This window comes from Narcine bancroftii, chromosome 6 (genome assembly GCF_036971445.1).
Source record: "Narcine bancroftii isolate sNarBan1 chromosome 6, sNarBan1.hap1, whole genome shotgun sequence".
Taxonomy (NCBI): Eukaryota; Metazoa; Chordata; class Chondrichthyes; order Torpediniformes; family Narcinidae; genus Narcine; species Narcine bancroftii.
The window spans coordinates 220,597,345-220,618,410 of record NC_091474.1 but is presented as its reverse complement, the minus strand read 5'-3'; the positions used below and the strand labels follow the sequence as shown (position 1 = coordinate 220,618,410).

At 41.9% G+C, this 21,066-nt stretch overlaps 1 protein-coding gene across 1 annotated transcript in view; it reads left to right on the top strand.

The window, feature by feature from the left end:
- The window catches only part of LOC138737042 (prolyl endopeptidase-like), a gene marked incomplete at its 5' end in the record, with an annotated part of 185,595 nt that overhangs the window by 8,822 nt on the left and 155,707 nt on the right, over positions 1-21,066 (top strand). Inside the window, one exon of the mRNA XM_069887466.1 lies at positions 19,463-19,537. Within this exon, the coding sequence (XP_069743567.1) occupies positions 19,463-19,537 (75 nt within the window). The remainder of the gene's footprint in view (positions 1-19,462; positions 19,538-21,066) is intronic.

Sequence of the window (21,066 nt, the reverse complement as noted above, 5' to 3'; positions counted from 1 at the left end):
TCCCGGACATCCAATTCTGAGAGTGGAGGAATTATTTCAGGCTCTGAATGGTGGAAAAAATGTTCACGAAATTCGACTTGTCACTAGCTTATCAACAAGTCGAATTGTATCTCAAATTGAGGAAATATGTTACTATCAATACTCACCTGGTGTTGTTCACTTATACCACGATGCCGTGTGGAATATCATCAGTTCCAGCGATGTTTAAAGCTGCTATGGACAAACTATTGCAAGGACTGAATGTTGGATGACATCATCATAATAGGACATGATGATGTAGAGCATCTAACATTTATGGAACCCTCAGTAACAGATCTGAGATTTACAATTGATTATAAAGGAGTCAGGATGGATGCAGCTGGCACTGAAGCTGTTCGCAGAGAACCCTACCAATCAAATTGAGCTAAGTTGCACTCGCTCTTAGGTTTGATTAACCATTATCGAAAGTACATCCCCTAACATGCCAACACTACGCAACTGCTCAACCAATTGTTGAAAAAAGACCAGAAATAGTGCTGGAATGCTGAAACTGACGAAGCTTTCAATCGTTTGAAGAAACTGCTAACCTTAATGGACAATGTTCTCACTCACTACGACCCAGACAAGGAAGTGACCCTAGCTGTTGATGCTTCTCCTGTTGGTTTAGGTGCAGTATTGTCACAAAAGGGTGAACTGCTAGTTGCATATGCTTCCTGTTGTTTGACATCCTGTGAACAAAACTATGTGCAACTGGAAAAGAAAGGACTGGGGTCTCGAGATTTCACCAATACCTACATGGCAGGAAGTTCACCTTAGTGATGGATAATAAACCACTGAGCTTGATCTTAGTGGCTGAAAGAATTCAATGATGGGCAATGGAGCTCGCGGTGTATGATTATGATCTAAAGCATTGCCCTGCAGACAAGAACGGTCATACTTGTACATTATCACACTTACCTCTGTCTGCAACTGAACAGAGAAAAGGTAACATCAATTGGAGTGCAGAAGCAACCAGGAACAATTTCACCACTTTCCAATTATAGCTAATTGGAAAGAGGTAAGAAAAAAGGCCACACTCGAAGATTTTGTACTTCACCCAAGGCCAATAGTATTACCCTTGACTTGAAAGCAAATCTCAACGAAACGAAATCTCGATCAAAGAAGGTTGCCTGTTGTCGGGGAGAACGACAAGAACCCTAAGAAACGGCAAGAGGCCATTCTAAAAGAGCTCCATATGAATCATCCAGGAACGATCCGCATGAAAGCTCTGGCATGCATGCACATCTGGTGGCAATCAATTGATATAAATATTGAACAGATAGTTCGACGATGCCACATCTGCCAAGAAATACAACCGAAAGCACCCCAAGCAGAAGCTAACCCGTAGAAATGGTCATCCCAACCATGGCACCGCCTTCATATTCCAATCGTGTTGCGTTCTTTAGACTAGCAAATATTTTCTTTAAGTATTTGTCCATTATCTTGTTTTGAAAGCTGCCTATCGGGCATGAAGTTTCAAATTCTAATTGACCATATACATTTTTTAATGACCTTCTGGCTCTTTCTCCAAACATCCTAAATGTATCCATTCCAATTATTGGCACCTGAGCCATTGGAGGTTGTTTCTCTCAAGTAACTGCGTAAAAGCCTTCATGATTTTAAATGTTTCTAAAACTTAGCATGCTCTGGTCTAAGGAAAACATTTAGGTCTTGAATAAATGTGATAAACTTGAGTCATCAACTTTAGCACACAGCAGGAAAGCAGCACATATTTAAATAGTGAGAAATTACAAAATGTTGAAGTTCAAATGGATGTAGGTGTCCTTACACATATGTCACTGAAAGCTTATATAGAGGTCAAGCAAGTTCCTGAACGGTATTGACCTTTATGAGTGGATTTGAGTACTGGAATAATATGTATAAGAGCAATGATAGAGCACCTGGAATATTGTGCAAAGTTTATGCTCTCTTTACCTATTACAGATATTCTTGCTGCAGATTGAGTAGTGTCAGATTAATGTCAATAATGGCAAAATTGCTTTTAAAGGACAATGTTAACTGATCATTAGAAATATTCAAGGTGATTGATAAATTTTGGACTGGCAATAATGTAAAGAAACATGAATAAAAGTTGGGTAGATGCAGCGGTAATGCAAGTCAAAGAATGATCTAATAATGACATTTTAAATTTAATTTAGACATAGCATGGCAAGACTACCTTCCAGCCCACAAGCCCTACCTCCCATCATGACTTCGCGAATGAGGATAAAGGAAGGGGGCTGTCCATGTCTGCTTCAGGCTCACTGGTGGCTGATGACACTAATGTGGGACAAACGTAGCCAACTGCAGTGGCTGCAAGAGAAATTCTGTTCAGGGTTTGGTGTTGCTGTTCTTCCTCCACCACCTTTTGTCCCCAAGGCCAGCCGTTCGTGAATTCTGGAAGGAGGAAATAGACTGGTGAATGGTGTGCCGCCAGGCCACACAATTGCAGGCGAGAGCAGACCACTGCCGATGGTCAATGTGACAGGCACCAAGTGATTTCTTCAGAGTGTCTGTACTTTTTTGGAGCCCCTCTGTCATGGTGGCCAGCAGAGTGTTCGCTCTACAACTTAATCTTGGGCAGGTGATAATCCTCCATCCTAGAGATGTGCCAGTGGTTCCAGCTGCATGGGGGATTATGGGTAACGAAGATGGCCATTGTTCCTGCATTGAACAGTCACCAGCTGCCACCATGAGTGAACTCCAGGCTCAGCAGCTCTGTACCCCTGCTATCATGGCGGGAGTTAGATGGGGGGGGGGTGTGGCAGATGGCTGGGTGTGGGGGCGACTGATGGACGGCTGGGCGCAGGGGAAACCGACAGACTGCCCGGGGTGGGGGGGGGGGGGGTCAGAGGATGAGCGAATAGGAACCAAGAACGGCAGATGGCTGGGTGACTGACAGACAGCCGGGGACTGGGGGGGTGTGACCGACAAGTGGACGGCCTGGGGCAGGGGGCTTGGAGGTTACTGGTGTTCAGAATCCCGGATAAAAGATTAAGCACCTATACCACATATTTCTTGAACTATGGTAACTGTGAATATTTATTATATTCATAACATAACATATATAACATAACAATTACAGCACGGAAACAGGCCATTAGGCCCTTCTAGTCCGCACTGAACCAAACACCCCTTTCTAGTCCCACCTCCCTGCACAATGCCCATAACCCTCCATCTTCTTCTCATCCATATACCTGTCCAACCTTTTCTTAAATAATACAATTGACTCCGCCGCCACTATTTCTCCCGGAAGCTCATTCCACACGGCTACCACTCTCTGAGTAAAGAAGTTCCCCCTCATGTTACCTCTAAACCTCTGCCCCTTAATTCTTAACTCATGTCCTCTTGTTTTAATCTTTCCTCCTCTTAACGGAAATAGTCTATCCACATCCACTCTGTCTATCCCTTTCATAATCTTAAATACTTCTATCAAATCCCCTCTCAACCTTCTACGCTCCAAAGAATAAAGACCTAATCTGTCCAATCTCTCCCTATACTCAAGATGCTTAAACCCAGGTAACATTCTGGTAAACCTTCTCTGCACTCTCTCCACTCTGTTTATATCCTTCCTATAATTAGGCAACCAGAACTGCACACTGAACTCCAAATTAGGCCGCACCAACGTCTTATACAATCTCAACATCACCTCCCAACTCCTATATTCCATGCAATGATTGATAAAGGCCAGCATACTAAAAGCCTTCTTCACCACCCTATTCACGTGAGTTTCTACCTTCAGGGAACGATGTACCGTTACTCCTAAATCTTTCTGCTCTTCTGTATTCATCAATGCTCTCCCATTTACCACGTATGTCCTATTCTGATTCTTCTTACCAAAATGAAGCACCTCACACTTATCAGCATTAAATTCCATCTGCCATTTTTCAGCCCACTTTTCTAAGCAGCCCAAATCCCTCTGCAATCCTTGAAAACCTTCTTCATTATCCACTATTCCACCTATCTTAGTATCGTCTGCATATTTACTAATCCAATTCACCACCCCATCATCTAGATCATTAATGTATATAACGAACAACAATGGGCCCAATACAGATCCTTGAGGCACACCACTGGTCACCGGCCTCCAACCTGACAGACAATTATCCACTACCACTCTCTGGCCTCTCCCTTTCAGCCAATGTTCAATCCATTTGACTATCTCAAAATTTATACCTAAAGACTGCTCCTTCCTAACTAACCTTCCATGTGGTACCTTATCGAAGGCCTTACCGAAGTCCATATAGACAACATCCACTGCGCTACCCTCATCCACATTCCTAGTCACCTCTTCAAAAAATTCAATCAGATTGGTCAAACATGACCTTCCTCCCACAAATCCATGTTGAGTGCTCCTGATCAGACCCTGTCTATCCAGATGTTTATAAGTACTATCTCTAAGAATTTTCTCCATTAATTTACCTACCACATACATCAAACTTACAGGCCAATAGTTGCCAGGCTTCCTCCTTGAACCCTTTTTAAATAACGGAACCACATGCGCAATGCGCCAATCCTCCGGCACTATCCCCATATCTAGTGACATTTGGAAAATTACCGCCAGAGCCTCTGCTATTTCCTCCTTCACTTCTCTCAATGTCCTGGGGAAGATCCCGTCTGGTCCCGGAGACTTATCCACCTTTATATTCTTCAAAAGCCTTAAAACTACACCTTTTGTAATCTCTATATTCCCCATATTTACCCAATTTGCTTTTTTTATCTCACATCTCCCAATATCCTTCTCCTTAGTGAATACCGAAGAAAAGAAACTGTTCAATATCTCCCCCATTTCTCTAGGCTCCACACACAGTTTTCCGCTCTGATTTTCTAAGGGACCAATTTTGTCTCTAGCTTTCCTCTTACCATTAACATATTTGTAGAACTCTTTTGGATTAGTTTTCACCCTGCTTGCCATAGTTTCCTCGTACCTTCTTTTAGCTTTCCTAATTCCTCTCTTAAGATTCCTCTTACATTCAATGTATCTTTCAAACATCTCCTTAACTCCATGCTTCTTATATCTAATGTACGCCTCCCTTTTTCTTCGAACCAAGTTTCCAATATTCCTTGAAAACCACGGCTCTCTCAAACCTTTTGCCCCTCCTTTTAACCTAACAGGAACATAAATAATTTTAAATTATTTAATTTAATGAATAATATTATAGTTGTGTTTTCTTTATGAAGCTCCTATTAATCTACAGCAATGTTTTCAGTACATATGTATAATGTATATTGACAATAAGTTCATTATAATTTTGTTGGGATAGACAGTAAGAATCTTTATCCCAGGATAAAAATGTCAAATATTAGGGAACATGTATTTAACATGGGTGTGGGTGAATTTAAAGGAAATTATTTTTATTTTACAGTGTGATAGGTAGCCTGGAACAGAGTGATGGAGATTGTGTTGGATGCAGATGTATTAGTAGCATTTATAAGGCTTCTAACTATACTTGTGAATATGCAAGGTAGGGAGGCATATGCAGGCAGAAGAGATTGATTTAGTTTGATTTGACACCATTTTTGTTACTAAACTGTCTCAACCATTACAAGTCACGAATATGACAGTTTGCTGTCTGGTTGTCTGGATGATTGCATTGCTAACCACTGTCAAACTCAATGCCACTGAGACGAGCACTCCCATCAACTTCTCAAGCATTCATCCACTTCTCAACATTATAGAGTTCAACATCTACAAAACATGCTAAATTATCTCTCTCTGTCTGCACAAAACACCACCCAAGCTCACCAAGAAAGACAAGGGCAGCTTGGGTATTCGACCACTTGCCAGATCTCCACCATTGTCACACACCATTTTGCTTTGAAAGTATATTGCTGATCCTTCTTGGTTGTTGATCTAAATTCAGGAATTCCCTATCCATCAGCACTGGGGTTCCCTCTCCAGAAGAAGGGCAACAGGTCAAGAGGGTTGGGCCACCACCTGTCGGGGATTTAAAGATTTCGCTATGGTGTTGTGGTCCAGATCCATGTGAATAATAAAATGAAACCTCTTTGCCTTTTCTTATTTTATCAATATTCTCATTCCCTTTATTTTCAGTTCAAGCTCAAAATTTTTGTTGCGTTCCCCATATATTCAAAAGGACAAGATATTCCCTTGGACTTTAGGGAGGCTAGTATAGAAATTGCAGGGGCTCTTGGAGAAACATTTTAAATGTTTTTAGTCATGGGTGTGGTGCTGGAGGATGGGAGGGTGGCTCAAGTTGTTCCATTATTTAAAAAAGGGCTCCAAAAGTAACTCTGGAAATTATAGACTGGTGGGACTGATGTCAGTAGTAGGTATATTATTGGAAGATGTTTGAAAAGATCAGATATACAATTATTTTGATAGTCAGAAACCGATTAGGATATTCAACGTGGCTTTGTGCGTGGAGATCGTTTTGAACCAATCTTAGAGTTTTTCGAGGTTACCAGGAAAGTTGACGAAGGAAAGTCTATGGATGTTGTCTACGTGGACTTTAGTCAGGCCTTGACAGAGTCCCACATAAGAGGTTTGTCAAGAAGGTTCAGACACTAGGTATTCATGGTGAAGTAGTGAACTAGATTCGACATTGGCTGGATGGTAAAAGCCAGAGTGTGGTTGTGGCATGTGATTAGTGGTGTGCCTCAAGGATCAGTGCTGGGACCATTGTTGTTTGTCATCTGTGTCAATGATCTGGATGATAATGTGGTAAATTGGATCAGCAAGTTTGAAGATGATACTAAGATTGGAGGTGTTATGGACAGTGAAGAAGGTTTTCAGAGCTTGCAGAGGGATCTAGACCAGTTGGAAAATTGGGCTGAAAGATGGCAGGTGGAATTTAATGCAGACAAGTGTGAGGTGTTGCACTTTGGAAAGACAAACCAAGAAAGGACACACAAGGTAAATGGTAGGTCACTGAGGAGTGTACTAGAACAGAGGGATCTGGGAATACAGATACATCATTCCCTGAAAATGGTGTCACAATTGCAGAAAGCTTGTGGCATATTGGCCTTCATAAATCAAAGTATTGGGTATAAGAGTTCGTATGTTATATTAAAGTTGTATAAGACATTGATGAGGCCAAATTTGTGTGCAGTTTTGGTCAACAAACTACAGGAAAGCTATCAATAAGATTGAGAAAGAGTGCAGAAAAGATTTGCTTGGATGTTGTATGAACTTCAGGAACTGAGTTGCAGAAAAAGATTAAACTGGTTAGGATTTTATTCCCTGGAGTGTAGAAGACTGAGGCTAGATTTGATAGAAGTACAGTATTTAAAATTATGAGGGGATAGGCATAGTAAATGTAGATAGACTTTTTTCTACTAAGGGTAGGTGAAATAAAAACCAAAGGACATGGGTGAATAGTGAAAGTTTAGGGGGAACACAGCGAGAGATGAGGGAATGGAATGAGCTTCTAGCAGAAGTGAATGTGAGCTCAATTTTAACATGTAAGAATAATTTGGACAGAGAGGTGTGGAGGACTATGGACTGGGTGCAGGTCAATAGGACTAGTCAAAAAAAAATGGTTTGGCACAGACTAGAAGAGCCAAAGAGGCCTGTTTCTGAGCTGTAATATTCTATGGTTCTGATTCTTGAGCTGCTTGCTCTCAAAACTGCATAGGGTAAGGTTCACAGTCGTCTGCCAGATCACGAGCATTGTGCCAGTTCTGAAGTCTTGATTTTTCAAGCAATCTTTTACTTGATCAACAACGGGCTCTGCTGACACATTTAGGCAATATTGATTTTAGGCAATACTGAATCACTACTGTCTGCCTTTGCTGAGAGGTGGCACCTGAGTTAAGGGAAGTTGTCCATGTTTTCCCCAGAGTATTGCTATAAACCTTCATTAACTCTTTGCTTTAAAATAGTTATGCAAAAAGATTGGATTGGTCTTCAAATTAAAGTTCAAAATTGAAACGATTAATTTCGGCAGCATCAGACATGGATGGGAAAGGCCTATAGACTGGGTACTTGTGTTTCCTCCCACTGTTCGAAGCATGCTGCAGTTTGTAGATCATTTGGGTGTAATTGGGCAGAACAGGCTTATGGGCCAAGAGGCCCATTACCTTGCTATATGTCTAAATTTTTCACTTTAACTTTTTTTAATACATTTTATTTATTGATCAAAATAAATCATACAAATAGATACATAATATTTATCCCCTATAATCCCCCACCCTTCCCAACCCCCCTCTAAACTACCCTAAAATAAAAAAAAGAAAAGAATGGAAAATAGAGGATAGAAGAGATCAACTCCCATAACAATCATCAACTATTGCCATGGTTTGGTGCAACCCCAACAACTGTGGGGGAAAAAAACTATTACAAATTCAAACCCATATATCTCATATACAGATTTCAAACTTTAACAAAAATTGAATAATTATTATGTAAATTTTACATAATCTTTTCCAACCATGGCCCACCCCTTAGCAAGCGAAGATGAACATGGTGCTTTGTAGCTTTACAGCTTTAGGCACCGTGTGTCAGGGCAAGGACTCAGAGGCGAGTGCTTACCTGGGATAAATACCTCCCTCTGGGTTCCACGTCACTGAACCTGGCAGAGTGCAGTGGAATACAAGACCTTATTTCCATATGCCATCATTGAATACTGAAATCAGTTTCATTTTTCCAAGTAATTGCCAAACATTTTTTTGCCACAGCTAATGCCAATCTCAAAAAAGCAATTTGAAACTTTGCTAATTTTAATTACAAACTCAATTTTTTGATGTAACCCAATAGAAATACCATAGGGGTCATGCGAAATTTTGAATTTAAATAAACCTTCTAAAAATTCCTTAATTCTATAAAGAACCAACTTGCTTATGACGCCTAAACATAAGTCAGAAGAAATGAACTTAACAATCCTCCACCAACTTTTTGTCTGAATTGACATTACCAATTACGTAGAGATTAAAGACTTAGATTGGTTCTTTTCCGGATTCTTTTTCTAGAGCCTATATCACGGTTATTCCAAAGAAAGATAGGGATCCATTAAAAGTGGGATTTTATAGACCTATTTCTTTATTAAATGTAGATTATAAGATTGTTGCCAAGGTTCTAGCTAATAGGCTAAATATTTACCGGAGTTGATTCATGTTGATCAAGCTGGCTTTATTAAAAATCGGTATTCAGCAGATAATATTGTGAAATTGATTGCTTTAATTACTGTTTCTCGGGGCAATCTAGCCAACCTATGGTAGTTGCTTTAGATGCTGAAAAGGCCTTTGATAGAGTGGAATGGGTTTTTTTTTGTTTAAAGTGTTGGAAAAATTTAAGTTTGGGCCTCTTTTTAGTGGCTAGGTTAAGGCTTTATATAAAAATCCATCGGCTAGAGTTGTGACAAATGGACAGGTATCTTCTTCATTTGTATTATCCAGATCAACTTGATAGGGATGTCCTTGAACCATCTCTATTTGCATTGGTCATTGAACCTTTGGATCAGTTGAATAGACAAGATGGTAATATTAAGGGTATTAAGGTGAATGCAGATGAGTATAAAATAAATTTATTTGCAGATGATGTCTTGATATATTTAACACAACCTATGCAGTCTTTGGGGAAACTACATGTGAGACTGGAACAATATGGTGAATTATCAGGTTATAAGATTAATTGGGATAAGAGCGAACTAATGCCTTTGTCGGATGTGGACTATTCATCTTGTTAACATATTGTGAAATTTAAGTGGTCTGATCGAATTAAGTATTTAGGAATTATAATAGATGATAATTGTAATCATTTATATGAATTAAATTATTTGCCTTTATTGTAAATATGATTTAAATCTGTGGAAAGATTTACCAATAACATTGATAGGATGAGTAAATTGTGTGAAAATGAATATCTTTCCCCGTATACAATACTTTTTTCAGTCTATTCCTTACAGAATTTCCCAAATATTCTTTAAAGATTTGAATGCTTTGGTGATACTTTTTTATGGAAAGGGAAAATGGCAAGGGTGTCATTGCAGAAAATGATTTGGAAATATGCTTTAGGAGGATTGCAACTTCCTCATTTTCAGAATTATTATGAATCGGCGGGAATGAAATTTATTAATAGAATGTTTGAAGTGGATAAACCTCTGGTTTGGGCTAAGATTGAATTGTCTCAGATTAATGAGAAGAGAATGGATCTTTTAATTATAAATGGAATCCTCAGTTTTTACAGAGTTATAATTTACCAGTGTTGAAACATTTAATGGAATTATGGAGCAAGAAAAACAAAATTATAGGTACTGAAGGTAAAATTTCAACTACAACTCTTTTGTTTCAGAATAAACTTTTTTCTTTTTCATTAAATAATCAGTTTTGAAAATGTTGGAACAGAAAGGTTTTAAATTTTAACTTGACTTCCTCTGGAACACCACAGTCAGTGTGCATTGGAAACAATGTCTCCTCCTCACCAAGGAGGAATTCAGGAGAATACGAACCAGTCCTCATCGAAGGGTCAGCAGTGGAGAAGGTCAATAACTTCAAATTCCTGGGTGTCATTGATCTGTCCTGGAGCCTCCATGGTGAAGCAATCATGAAGAAGACTCACTAATGGTTATACATAGTGAGGAGTTTGAGGAGATTCAGAATATCACCTCTGACAGAGTTTATAGATATGTTTTTGGGAGATAACTTTGGAAAGGTTTGTTACAGTAGGTTACTTACAAACACTTTAAAACAGATCTTATTTAAAATACTGGAGCTCTGCCCCATACAAGGCATATCGGGACCTCAGAGCTTTCGCAAGAGCTTTGAAGAGTGCTCAAGAGACTTCACTAATAGATTGTGTTTTACAAAAGGCAACAGATGAAAGAGCATGTCGGAGCCACTTCTGTCTGGAAGAGAGCTTGCTGTTCTAATAGGATCATGTGGTTTTTGCAAGCAGAGATAGTCAAACAGGCTTTCTCTTAGAAAGACACACACACAAAGATCACTTGTACAGTGTTACAGCCAGTACACAGCAGCTGGGACTGGAACAGGAGAAATGGAAAGCTTGTGGATAGCCTGTTTGAGAGACGGCCTGGTTAAAGCCCTTGTGGTTCATGCAAGAGGAGAGGACTGGCTGTATAATGTTTCACTTGGAATTAGAGAAACAAAAAGGAACTGAAGAGGTGACCTGAAAGAAAGAGGCTATCATCTGGAGAACCCTAAAGGGGCAAGTTTTGTCAGCAATACACTGAGGTGACTGATGGAAGAACATCAGTTGTGGATGTCCTGGAACAATAAATCTCTTTCTGAAAACCGACAAGAACCTTCCTGAGCAGTAACCATTTACCTTTCAAGCACCAAAGCCTGGTTAACTTTATAAATGTTAAATGCACAATACAAGAATTGCCTGCAACCAATGAACTTGGAGGAATAAGAAGTGAGATTGGACTGTAAATTAAAGAACTTTTCTGAACTTGCACACACATTACATACATGTGTGCTTAGAATTAGAAGAGGATTAAGTTAGGTTAAGTAGGTTAATAGAGATAAGTTAACGTTTGATTCTATTTTCATGTTTAAAGATAATTAAAAGCAACTTTTGTTTAAATAACCATTTGTGTTGGTGAATATCTATTGCTGCTGGGTTTTTGGGGTCCTCTGGGCTCGTAACACACCGAAGACTCATAAACTTCTATAGGTGTACCGTGGAGACGATTCTGGCTGGTTGCATCACTGTTTGGTACAGAGATACCAACACTCAAGACAAGAAAAAACTTAAGAAAGTTGTTGACTCGGCCTACAACATCACGAGCACTCCATCAAGAGGTGGTGCTTTAAGAAAGTTGCTTCTATCTTCAAGGGCCCAGTCACCCATGTCATGCCCTCTTCACTCTGCTGCTATCCAGGAAAAAAATACATGAGCCTGAAGATGAGCATTCAGCAGCACAAGGATAGCTTCTTCCCCTCTGCCATCAGATTCCGGCAGTGTTGGATGTTTGGTGGGGGGGGGTACACGGTGCAGAGCTCATAAACTCAGCGGGTGGGGGGGTGAAGCGCTGTTACTGTCATCCACCCCTCCGATGTAGGTGCTGAGAGCGCTGTTTTTATGGTGCCAAGCATCATTAGCCACTAGTTACGCTTGACACACACTAGTGACGTGTCCTGGGGTGGGTGGAGTCGTTAGCATGCATCAAGCTAGATGCTAGTGATGTCAGACGGGGTGGGGCAAGTCTAATGCAAGCGACAGCCGTGATCATCGGGGGGGCACAGCACCTTGCTGGGGAGGGCAATGCCCAGGATTGCGCCCCCCCCCCCCCGGCACCAACCCTGATTGCTGAATGAATAATACTTTTGACTATTTCTTGCACTATTTTATTTATTTTGTACGGTGCTTTTTATAATGTTTGCACTGTGATTCTTGCAACGAAACAAAGAATTTCGTGACATGTTCATGACAATAAATTCTGATTCTGCATAACATAAACTCAGTATATGCATGGTTTTATGTTTTATTGAATGATACCCAACTTAATTATATTTGCTTGTTAATTGCAATGACTGTTATCCACCACTGCATGGCAGTAGCATATTTGGCTCTGAAACAATCCTTGTAATTTGACTGGAGACAGAAGGTGGTAGCATTGTTTGGCACTGATCTGTTACATCCAGCAGCGCAATTGACTGCTGTCGTCTCTGCATGGGAAATGGGAGAGTATCTACTTTAATACTTATTTAATAGCCTACTAATAGGGTTGCAGGCGGCAGGGCCAAGGTCAATTTTTACATGAGATCGACTATTACCGAGGTGGGTGAGAGCGGCGGCGAGAGAGAGGGCGGGATGCGGGCGGCCTGAAGCTTTTCCAGGTCACGCCTGAGTCCGCCTGAGGTAACAGCCGCATCGCGGGGAGAGACAGCCAGCCGAGACCGGGCCTGCCCACACCGCTGCCCGAGGCAAACCCCGGCAGTCCATTGGCAGCTGAGCCCCGGGCCGGAAGCGGTCAATGAGAACTGTTTAGTGTATTTCAGAGTTTAATACACACCTCAAAAACCAATAGTCTAAACACTAACAACTGTGAACTCCATTGCAGAATTTTCTCCAGTCTTAAAAAATTTTCTACTAGAACTTTCTGATCCTCAACTCATACTGCATCCCCTTTACTTGGCCGCGGCAGGAGTAAACGCACACAGGCTGAATCCAGGGCACACCACTCCATAACTGTGGACAACGGTCGTTGATCTCCAGAAATGGTTCAACCTAAAAGGGGAGGCAGGCCTCTTCAGCCCGGTTAAGCAACCTGCATAGGAGAAGGACACTCTGATATAAAACCTATGACCCAAGGACCTCGCTGCCACGTCCCAGCTTGCTTGGCCACGGCACACGAACCATGGGTGTAAAGGGTGGGGCCAGTACTGCGCACACTACACTCCACCTAAAAGCTCCTTTGCGCAGGCCCGAGGACAGGTCCACGTCCTCCCCCTCAAAAGATGCACACAAACTCAAGCTCGCATGCTGGAACATCAGAACCATGCTAGACAAGGCTGACAGCCACCGACCTGAACGTCGGTCTGCCCTCATCGCACATGAACTCTTCAGACTTGACATCGACATAGCGCTCTCAGTGAAGTCCGCCTTGCAGATGTAGGCAGCCTCCAAGAACGTGGCGCGGGCTACACACTCTACCGGTCTGGCAAGCCTATGGATGAACGACGCCTATCTGATGTTGACTTCATGGTCAAGAACTCCATTGCCTCCAAACTCAAAAACCTCCCGACAGGCCACTCTGACCGGATCATGTCCATGCGACTCCCCCTTCAAAACAAATGACACATCACTCTCATCAGCGTCTATGCTCCAACCCTTCAGGCGGAACCAGCAGAAAAGGACAAGTTCTACACTGATCTGCGCAACCTCATCCAACGCATGACAAGGTTGTCATCCTTGGCGACTTCAACGCTCGCGTCGGCAAAGACTCAGAAACCTGGCCAGGAATCCTTGGCAAGCAATGACAACGGGCGCCTCCTGTTGGAACTCTGCGCAGAACAGCGGCTTGTCATTACTAACACCCTTTTCCAGCAGAGAGACAGCCTGAAGACTACTTGGATGCATCCCCGATCCAAACACTGGCACCTCCTGGACTACGTTCTCGTGCGAGGAAGAGACAAATGAGATGTGCTCCACTCCAGGATCATGCCCAGCGCGGAATGCCACACTGACCACCAGCTTGTTCGCTGCAAGCTCAACCTTCATTTCAAGCCAAAGTTCAAGAACAGTGGAGCCCCCAGAAAGAGGTTCAATGTTGGAAACTTGCAGTCACACGTAGTGAGAGGAAACTTCCAGGCAAACCTCCAAGTAAAGCTCAAGGATGCAAACTGCCTCACGGACTCGTCTCCTGAAACCCTCAGGGATCAGTTGAAAACGGCCATACTGCAATCCACTGAAGAGGTACTGGGCTTCTCCTCCAGGAAAAACAAGGACTGGTTTGACAAAAACAACCAGGAAATCCAGGAGCTGCTGGCAAAGAAGCGATCTGCCCACCAGGCTCACCTTGCAAAGCCTCCCTGGCCAGAGAAAAAACAAGCCTTCCATCTCGCATGCAGCCATCTTTAGTGCAAACTCCGGGAGATCCAAAATGAGTGGTGGACTAACCTTGCCAAACGAACCCAGCTTAGCCCCAACATTGGCGACTTCAGGAGTTTTTATGAGACACTAAAGGCTGTGTATGGTCCCTCTCCCCAAATCCAAAGCCCTCTGCGCAGCTCAGACAGCGAAATCCTCCTCAGCTACAAGATCTCCATCCTCAATCGATGGTCAGAACACTTCCAATCTCTTTTCAGTGCCAACCGCTCAGTCCAAGAATCCGCCCTGCTCCAGCTCCCTCAACAGCCCTTGAGTCTAAAGCTGGATGAGGTCTTTATCTGGGAAGAGACATATAAGGCAATTGAACAACTGAAAAGTGGCAAAGCAGCAGGTATGGATGGAATTCCCCCCAGAGGTCTGGAAGGCTGGCAAAGCTCTGCATACTAAACTGCATGAGTTTTTCATGCTCTGCTGAGACCAGGGAAAGCTGCCTCAGGACCTTCGTGATGCCATCATCATCATCCTGTACAAAAACAAAGGCGAGAAATCAGACTGCTCAAACTACAGGGGAATCACGCTGCTCCCCATTGCAGGCAAAATCTTCGCTAGAATTCTCCTTAATAGATTAATACCTAGTGTCGCCGAAAATCTCCTCCCAGAATCACAGTGTGATTTTCGCGCAAACAGAGGAACTACTGACATGGTCTTTGCCCTCAGACAGCTCCAAGAAAAGTGCAGAGAACAAAACAAAGGACTCTACATCACCTTTGTTGACCTCACCAAAGCCTTTGACACCGTGAGCAGGAAAGGGCTTTGGCAAATACTAGAGCGCCTCAGATACCCCCCCAAGTTCCTCAACATGGTTATCCAACTGCATGAAAACCAACAAGATCGGGTCAGATACAGCAATGAGCTCTCCGAACCCTTCTCCATTGACAACGGCGTGAAGCAAGGCTGCGTCTTCGCACCAACCCTCTTTACTATCTTCTTCAGCATGATGCTGAAACAAGCCTTGAGAGACCTCAACAATGAAGACGCTGTTTACATCCGGTACCGCACGGATGGCAATCTCTTCAATCTGAGGCGCCTGCAAGCTCACACCAAGACACAAGAGCAACTTGTCCATGAATTACTCTTTGCAGACGATGCCACTTTAGTTGCCCACTCAGAGCCAGCTCTTCAGTGCTTGACGTCCTGTTTTGCGGAAACTGCCAAAATGTTTGGCCTGGAAGTCAGCCTGAAGAAAACTGAGGTCCTCCATCAGCCAGCTCCCCATCATGACTACCAGCCCCCTCACATCTCCATCAGACACACAGAACTCAAAACGGTCAACCAGTTTACCTACCTCACAACTCTTGAACTCAATCCCCCGACACATGAAAGTCAGCATGCCACAAGCCTTCTTAACTACCCTAACAACCTGCATGGCAACATTGAGTGATCTATGGATTTGGACCCCTGTCCCTCAACACTGTTAAGTATCTCGCTATTAACCAAGTGTGACCTTCCAAAATTCATCGCCACATTTATCTGGATTGAACTCCATTTACCATTTTTCTGCCCAAATCTGCATCCTGTCTATATCCTATTGTAACACTATTCACGACACCTACCATATTTTTGTCAACTGCAAACTTACTGACCCATCCCTCTACTTCTTCATCCAGGTCATTTATATATATATATTATATATATCTAAAAAAATCACAAAGAGCAGGGGTCCCAAAACAGATCCATGCGAAACTCCTCTAGTCACTAGTCGGATGTTCCGACTACACCATTTCATCAGATGCAAGGATCGACAATGAGATAGACAACAGACTCGCCAAGGCAAATAGCGCCTTTGGAAGACTACACAAAAGAGTCTGGAAAAACAACTACCTGAAGAAACACAAAGATCAGTGTGTGCAGAGCCGTTGTCATACCCACGCTCCTGTTCGGCTCCGAATCATGGGTCCTCTACCGGCATCACCTACGGCTCCTAGAACGCTTCCATCAGCGCTGTCTCCGCTCCATCCTCAACATTCATTGGAATGACATCATCACCAACATCGAAGTACTCGAGATGGCAGAGTCCGCAAGCATCGAATCCACGCTGCTGAAGATCCAACTGCGCTGGGTGGGTCACGTCTCCAGAATGGAGGACCATCACCTTCCCAAGATCGTGTTATATGGCAAGCTCTCCACTGGCCACCGAGACAGAGGTGCACCAAAGAAGAGGCACAAGGACTGCCTAAAGAAATCTCTTGGTGCCTGCCACATTGACCACCGCCAGTGGGCTGATAGCGCCTCAAACCGTGCATCTTGGCGCCTCACAGTTCAGCGGGCAGCAACCTCCTTTGAAGACCGCAGAGCCCACCTCACTGACAAAAGATAAAGGAGGAAAACCCAACACCCAACCCCAACCAACCAATTTTCTCCTGCAACCGCTGCAACTGTGTCTGCCTGTCCCGCATCGGACTTGTCAGTCACCAACGAGCCTGCAGCAGACGTGGTCATACCCCTCCATAAATCTTCGTCCGCGAAGCCAAGCCAAAGAAGAAAAGAAGAATTGAACTTTGGCATGTGGAGCTTACAAACTATCACTTTCTGATTATAGTGGCCATTAGACCTCACTCGCAGGCTTCAGCCAACCAGCTGGGTCATCAATGAAAATATGCATCTAATTAACTGCATCAGTTTAAAATCAAATGCAGGAGACTAATTGTATCATATTTAAAGTGAGAAATTAGCAGAGGCAGAACATTGTAATTCTGATCCTGTTTATTTAAATTTAGACACATCGATCTTTCCGGCCCATAAGCCATTTCTGTCCAAATATCCCAATTAACTTACAATCCCTGTATGTTTTTAAAGATGGGAGGAAACTGGAGCACTCAGAGGAAATCCATGAAGACATGGGGAGAGCGTACAAACTCCTTACAGACAGCGCTGGATTTGAACCTTATTCACTGGCGTAATAGCGTTGTGCTAACCACTACACTTGCCATGCCAAACACACACTCTTTTACAGACTTAAGTTTTTATTGCAGCTTTAAATGTACTTATATTCTAATGTTAATAACCCACAACAACATGGAAACATGAACTTTTAATTTGCAAACTAATAAATACAAAGTTGTCCGCTTGTTTAAAAAAGGTAATGGGGAGAATCCTGCTAATTATAGACCAGTATGCCTCACGTCAATCGTGGGCAAACAATTAGAGAGGATTCTAAGGGACAGGATTTGCATGCATTTAGAGAAGTATCATCTTCTTGGAGACAGTGAGCATGGCTTTGTGAAGGGAAGGTCATGCCTCACGAGCCTAATTGAAAATGATGAAAGGTTGGGCAGTAGAATGATGTTCATGGATTTTAGTAAGGCATTTAACATGGTAGACTCAATTCAGAAAGTCATGAGGCGAGGAGTCCATGGAACCTTGGATCTGTGGATTCAGAATTGGCTTGCCTGCGGAAAGCAGAGCACAGTAGCGGATGGAACATCCGACTAGTGACTAGAGGAGTTTCGCATGGATCTGTTTTGGGACCCCTGCTCTTTGTGATTTTTTTAGATATATATATATATATAAATGACCTGGATGAAGAAGTAGAGGGATGGGTCAGTAAGTTTGCAGTTGACAAAAATATGGTAGGTGTCGTGAATAGTGTTACAATAGGATATAGACAGGATGCAGATTTGGGCAGAAAAATGGTAAATGGAGTTCAATCCAGATAAATGTGGCGATGAATTTTGGAAGGTCACACTTGGTTAATAGCGAGATACTTAACAGTGTTGAGGGACAGGGGTCCAAATCCATAGATCACTCAATGTTGCCATGCAGGTTGTTAGGGTAGTTAAGAAGGCTTGTGGCATGCTGACTTTCATGTGTCGGGGGATTGAGTTCAAGAGTTGTGAGGTAATGTTGCAGCTCTATAAATCTTGGAATATTGTGTAGTTCTGGTTGCCTCATTACAGAAAGGATGTGGAAGTTGTGGAGAGGGTGCAGAGGGGTTTTACCAGCATCTTGCTGAGATTGAAGAATGTGTCTTAACAGAGTTAGGGGTTTTCTGTTGGGACGAAGGATGAAAGGTGACTTATAGAGATCTTCAAGATTATGAGAGGCATAGAAGGGGAGGACAGCCAGCACCCTTTTGCTGGGGGAAGAGTAACAAACATCAGAAGACATCTGTACAAAGTGTGGGGAGGAACTTTTTGGGAGACATCAGGGGTAAGCTTTTTGTACAGAGTACCTGGAATGCATTGTCAGGGGTGGTGGTGGTGGAGGCATTTAAAACACTCTTAGTAGGGCTCATAGATGAAAGAAAATAAAGGGGTATGAGTGTGAGGTAGTGGAAGTTTACTTTATTGAGTAGGCTGGCACAACATTGTGGGCCAAAGTGTCTGTACTGTGCTGTTGTGTTCTATGTAGTTTAATCATTTATTGTTCGTATTTCTGGGTCATACTTCCATGTTGAAAAAATTTTTGGTCTTTTTTCTTCTGTTTTGTGCACTAAATTACTGCAATATGCTACTAATTTAGCTGATATGTATTGTACACCTGTTTGGCAGCAGCAAATAAAAATTTTAGTGCATCTGTACATTATACTTAAGTACTGTATATGAAAATAGGCTCTCATTACTCAAATGACATTTCATGAGACAAGTGGACATGGGTGCGTCGAGGAGAGGGGTGAATGAATGGAGAAATCTTTAAGATCTTTCTTTGCACAGATTGGTGTGGAATCTAGGAACTCCTAGGCCAATAAATATTGTTATTGAAAACTTTTTATGTACTGAAACTTTACTGTTAGAATTTGCATCAGACAAGTATAACAGTATGTAATAAATCAAAAAAATGCTTCAACTGCAGTCAGAAAGCATTTATTAAGAATGATCACATCATCAAAATTCATTTTTAAAGTATGTCACATTTAAGTGCCATGATGAGGATTTATTTCATTAGTTGATATTTAATTTGTGTTAACAGATTGATTACTATCATGGCTGTAAGATTCCAGAACCTTATAGATGGCTTGAAGATCCTGATAGTGAAGAGACAAAGGTGAGTGAATTACTTAACAATTTTAATACATTTCCACAAGGATTTATACTGTAAATTGTTAATATTTTGAAATGTGAGCCATGTCTGTTGAACTTTAACTGCATTTAAGTGCATTGATCATTCAATACATTTGTGAACTTACTTCTTAGACTTTAAAATGTGTTTCCTTAAGTAAAGAAGAAAACTGACTTTGTTTTCTATTTGATTAATATTGAAAATTAAGGTTCATAGTTCCTGGAAGGCTTTTCAGGGTAGATTTAATTGTAAGCTTCAAAAGAGAATTGAACAATTTTTTAAAAGTTTAAGAAAACAGGATTCTACCAAAGAACCACCAGAAGCTAAATTGATCCTTTTTTTATGAAATAATCCTGTGTGATTCTGTGTTCTGTGCCGACTGCATATCTTCTCAATTACCTGCATTGAAATTATGTAATCACAAGTTTTCTCTTTGTAAATATATCTAGGATTTAAATGATGACAAATTAAAAACAATTTAAATGGATCAATGGCTTGTCCAAACTTGGAGAAAATAGTTTTGTTTTAACAATAAATGTGCTTGTATCCCCTGATGGCATTGTTTGTATCTTTTCCTTACCTGCAGCTAAGATCAGAGGCTCAACATTTTGGGGATGAGCTATGCTTATGTGTACCAGCTGCTCATTTGAAATCCCAAGTGTTATTTATGATTGAACTCATTAAAATTTTTCTAAACTAAGATCAAAAGTGATTAAGATATTCACCGCATTTATTTAGTGATTTATTTTGTGCTTGCAGGTTCAAATGTGCTTTCTGATTTCATAGAATTTGTTTGTAAAACCTACAATGCGTTCTTTAAATCTGTGCATAATAGTTATAAATGGAAGCAGTGTGATTTTGCTTGTGGCTTTTTTGAAAGCAACGGATATTTGAAGCAATCCTTTTTAGGTAAGGTGAGAAATTGCTATAAAAGTGTCACAGCATTTCTTGAAGTATTCTTTTCCCTCATGATGAATTTGGCATGTAAACTGCTCTTCAATGCTTACCAGGAAGCCCTGTCAGTTAGGATGACAGTAAATGCGATGCAATTGGCCTTTGCCATCAGAAGAAATGAATTACGATTTCTGTTAGTTGATCTCCAGCAACCCCACTGAGTTAGGGAAGAAAATATGCCATTCTTGAATGACCTGTCTTGCTGCTGCTTGAAATAGCACAACTGCCTTCTATTTTGAAGAGTTTAAGAAAATGGAGGAGCCGGGGATTGTGCGGCGCTCCAACATTCCCTGGGCGTCCTGCATGTACATGGTGTTTTCCAAGGTGGACCTCATCCAGGAGTACCACCAAATCCCAGTCCTCCCCCAGGATGCCCCCAAGACTACAATTATAACCCCTTTTAGCTTGTTTGAATTCCTCACGTCCTTCTAAAGAACGCAGCAGAAACTTTCCAACGGCTGATGGACGCAGTGGGCCGGGACCTCCAATTTGTATTCATCTATTTGGACAATATCCTCATCACTAGGTGCAGCCACAAGGACCACACCACCTGCTTGAGA